The sequence below is a fragment of the Priapulus caudatus genome, unplaced genomic scaffold, assembly GCF_000485595.1.
Source record: "Priapulus caudatus unplaced genomic scaffold, Priapulus_caudatus-5.0.1 Scaffold666, whole genome shotgun sequence".
Classification (NCBI taxonomy): domain Eukaryota; kingdom Metazoa; phylum Priapulida; class Priapulimorpha; order Priapulimorphida; family Priapulidae; genus Priapulus; species Priapulus caudatus.
Window position 1 is genome coordinate 119,279 of NW_014577727.1, and position 2,426 is coordinate 121,704.

At 55.4% G+C, this 2,426-nt stretch overlaps 1 protein-coding gene across 1 annotated transcript in view; it reads right to left on the bottom strand.

Annotated features, from left to right (window-relative positions):
* The window catches only part of LOC106812610 (transcriptional repressor CTCFL-like), a gene marked incomplete in the record, with an annotated part of 16,764 nt that overhangs the window by 5,104 nt on the left and 9,234 nt on the right, over nt 1-2,426 (bottom strand). The window contains 2 exon segments of the mRNA XM_014816517.1: nt 921-1,081; nt 1,604-1,785. Coding sequence (XP_014672003.1) covers nt 921-1,081; nt 1,604-1,785 — 343 coding nt within the window.

The window sequence follows — 2,426 nt, forward strand, 5'->3', positions numbered from 1 at the left end:
TCACACGGCCCGAGACACGGCCACCACCCGCTTCGTGTCGGTTATTAGAATCGCACTCAGCGTCCATCACTCGATAACTAACGGTTAACCCTCCCCCCCTAGCGAAATCGACACAAACAAGCTGACCTTAATCTCACGCGACGCATGGTTACGCCCCACACGGTAGAGCGGAGGTTCACAGGGGAGGTGAGCGACGCAGAGGGAGGATTCGTGTGTGCGTGCTCGTCCCTCACACAGTGACACAAGAAGAGCCCGACAACTACAGTGCTGACACTCAGGATATTACAAAAAAAAAAGTATAAAATATGTCTAGAAAAAGTATCAAAATTGTCTAAAAAAAGTATTAAAAAAAGTATAAATTTGTATCAACCCACCATGATTTGTAGTCACTTCTCACCATATACCTTGTTACCGAATACATTATAGCCTATGTACAATATGTAAACAAGCTTCAGGAATGATGTGTGCAATGTCATGCAGAGTTGTCTCTTGAACCCTCAGTTTGGAATATTTTTATGCAGTGTTTCCCCTAGCCAAAAAGGTCTGTGAGGTGGTAAATTATGTTGCGTGGTGTGTTTGCGCGTTTCGATGTCGTAGCAAAGCGAGCAGTGCCGGAATTGCAAGCAGGCACCGAATTTCAATGCTTTTGACTGTTTGAGATGAGGCAAGCACTGCCTTCACTTTCCCATTTTATACCACGGCAAGTTGTAGGGGCACCAAGGCAAACATTCCCCTCAGGGAAGGGCTATGAGCACTACTTAAAAGTCAACATACGAGGGATACACCCACAACGTGAAGTTTCTGACGATATCGGCCAGTTTTCGGGGGGCATCGTGACCAGTAAGGAGGACAACGACGGCACTCGGTGCACCACATCGCCACACAACTACAGCGAGACGCGATTGCCGAGCACGGCTCACCTGAATGTGTATTCGTAGGTCGGTCTTGCGGCCGCACGTTGTCGGACACAGCTCGCACTGGTAGATGGGCTTGTTGCCGGAGTGGATGAGCCGGTGGGCCTTCAGCGAGTTGCTCTGCGTGAATCGAGCCTGACACACCTCGCACTGGTACGGCTTCTCACCTGGAAGCCCGAGCGAAGGGAGTCAACGATCGCTATCTATCTACAGTGAGACGGCTGCACCACCTCGAACACACATTTACACGCACGCACACACACACTCACACGCGCATACACACGCACGCACGCACACGTACACGTGCACGCGCACAAGCACACCCCCACATATGCACTCTCGCATACTTGCACATCACCATCGATTTCAACACACCGCCACTTCGTCGCCCATACTCAAGAAGATGCCGCATCGCAAAACATTCCCAGCAGAAGAATTTCCCGCAGCTCCCTTTTCTGTTGCTACCGTTGCTCCTCAGCGTCTAACGCGCACCTGCAAGCAGGCCTCCTGGAACACCCACCAGGGAGCAATACACGGAAGCGATGAGCGATGAGCTCTTTAAACCTCCGAAATCGCTCCCCGGAGGCTCAAAATAGCTCCCGTAAAAATTTTGACGAGAGCTATTTTTTCCACAGACTTTCGAAAAAGAGCTCCCGAGAAAATAAAGTAATTTGTTCCCTGACACGCACCTGTGTGTATGCGTAGATGCCGCTTCAGCTTGTACGTGTCTGGACTCGCGTAGGTGCAGTGCGGGCACTGGTAGGGTCGCTCCCCCGTGTGACAGCGCATGTGCCGCTTCAGCTTGCTCAGCTCGACGCTCGAGTAATCGCACTCCGTACACCTGTGCGGTTTCTCGTGTGTGTGTCTGTACCTGTGCATCACATCAACGAGCGTGCGTTCACAATGTGGACAAATCCGCGTGGAATTCTTAAAGAAAATACACACCCCCTGCCGCGTGTCGCGCTACCTGTCGCGCTACCTGCCATGAGTCGCGCTACCTGCCGCGCGTCGCGCTACCTGTCACGCGTCGCGCTACCTGCCGCGCGTCGCGCTACCTGCCGCGCGTCGCGCTACCTGTCGCGCGTCGCGCTACCTGTCACGCGTCACGCTACCTGTCACGCGTCACGCTACCTGTCACGCGTCACGCTACCTGTCACGCTACCTGCCGCGCGTCACGCTACCTGCCGCGCGTCGCGCTACCTGCCGTGCGTCACGCTACCTGTCACGCTGGCTGCCGCGCGTCGCGCTACCTGCCCTGTCATTGTACCTTGCGCCGTGAACGGTCAACGCTACCAATGTCACGCGGAGTGCGCTTCGGCGCTGACCTGCACGGTCGGCGCTAACTGCGCAGCGTCACGCTACCTGCACGCGCGCGCTATCCTGCCGCGCGTCCTGCGCTACCCGCCGCGCGTCGCGCTTACCTGGTCACGGCTAGCCTGCTACGCGTACGCTCCTGTCACGCAACCTGCGACGTGTCACGCTACCTGTCCACGCTGGTGCCGCGCGGCCGCA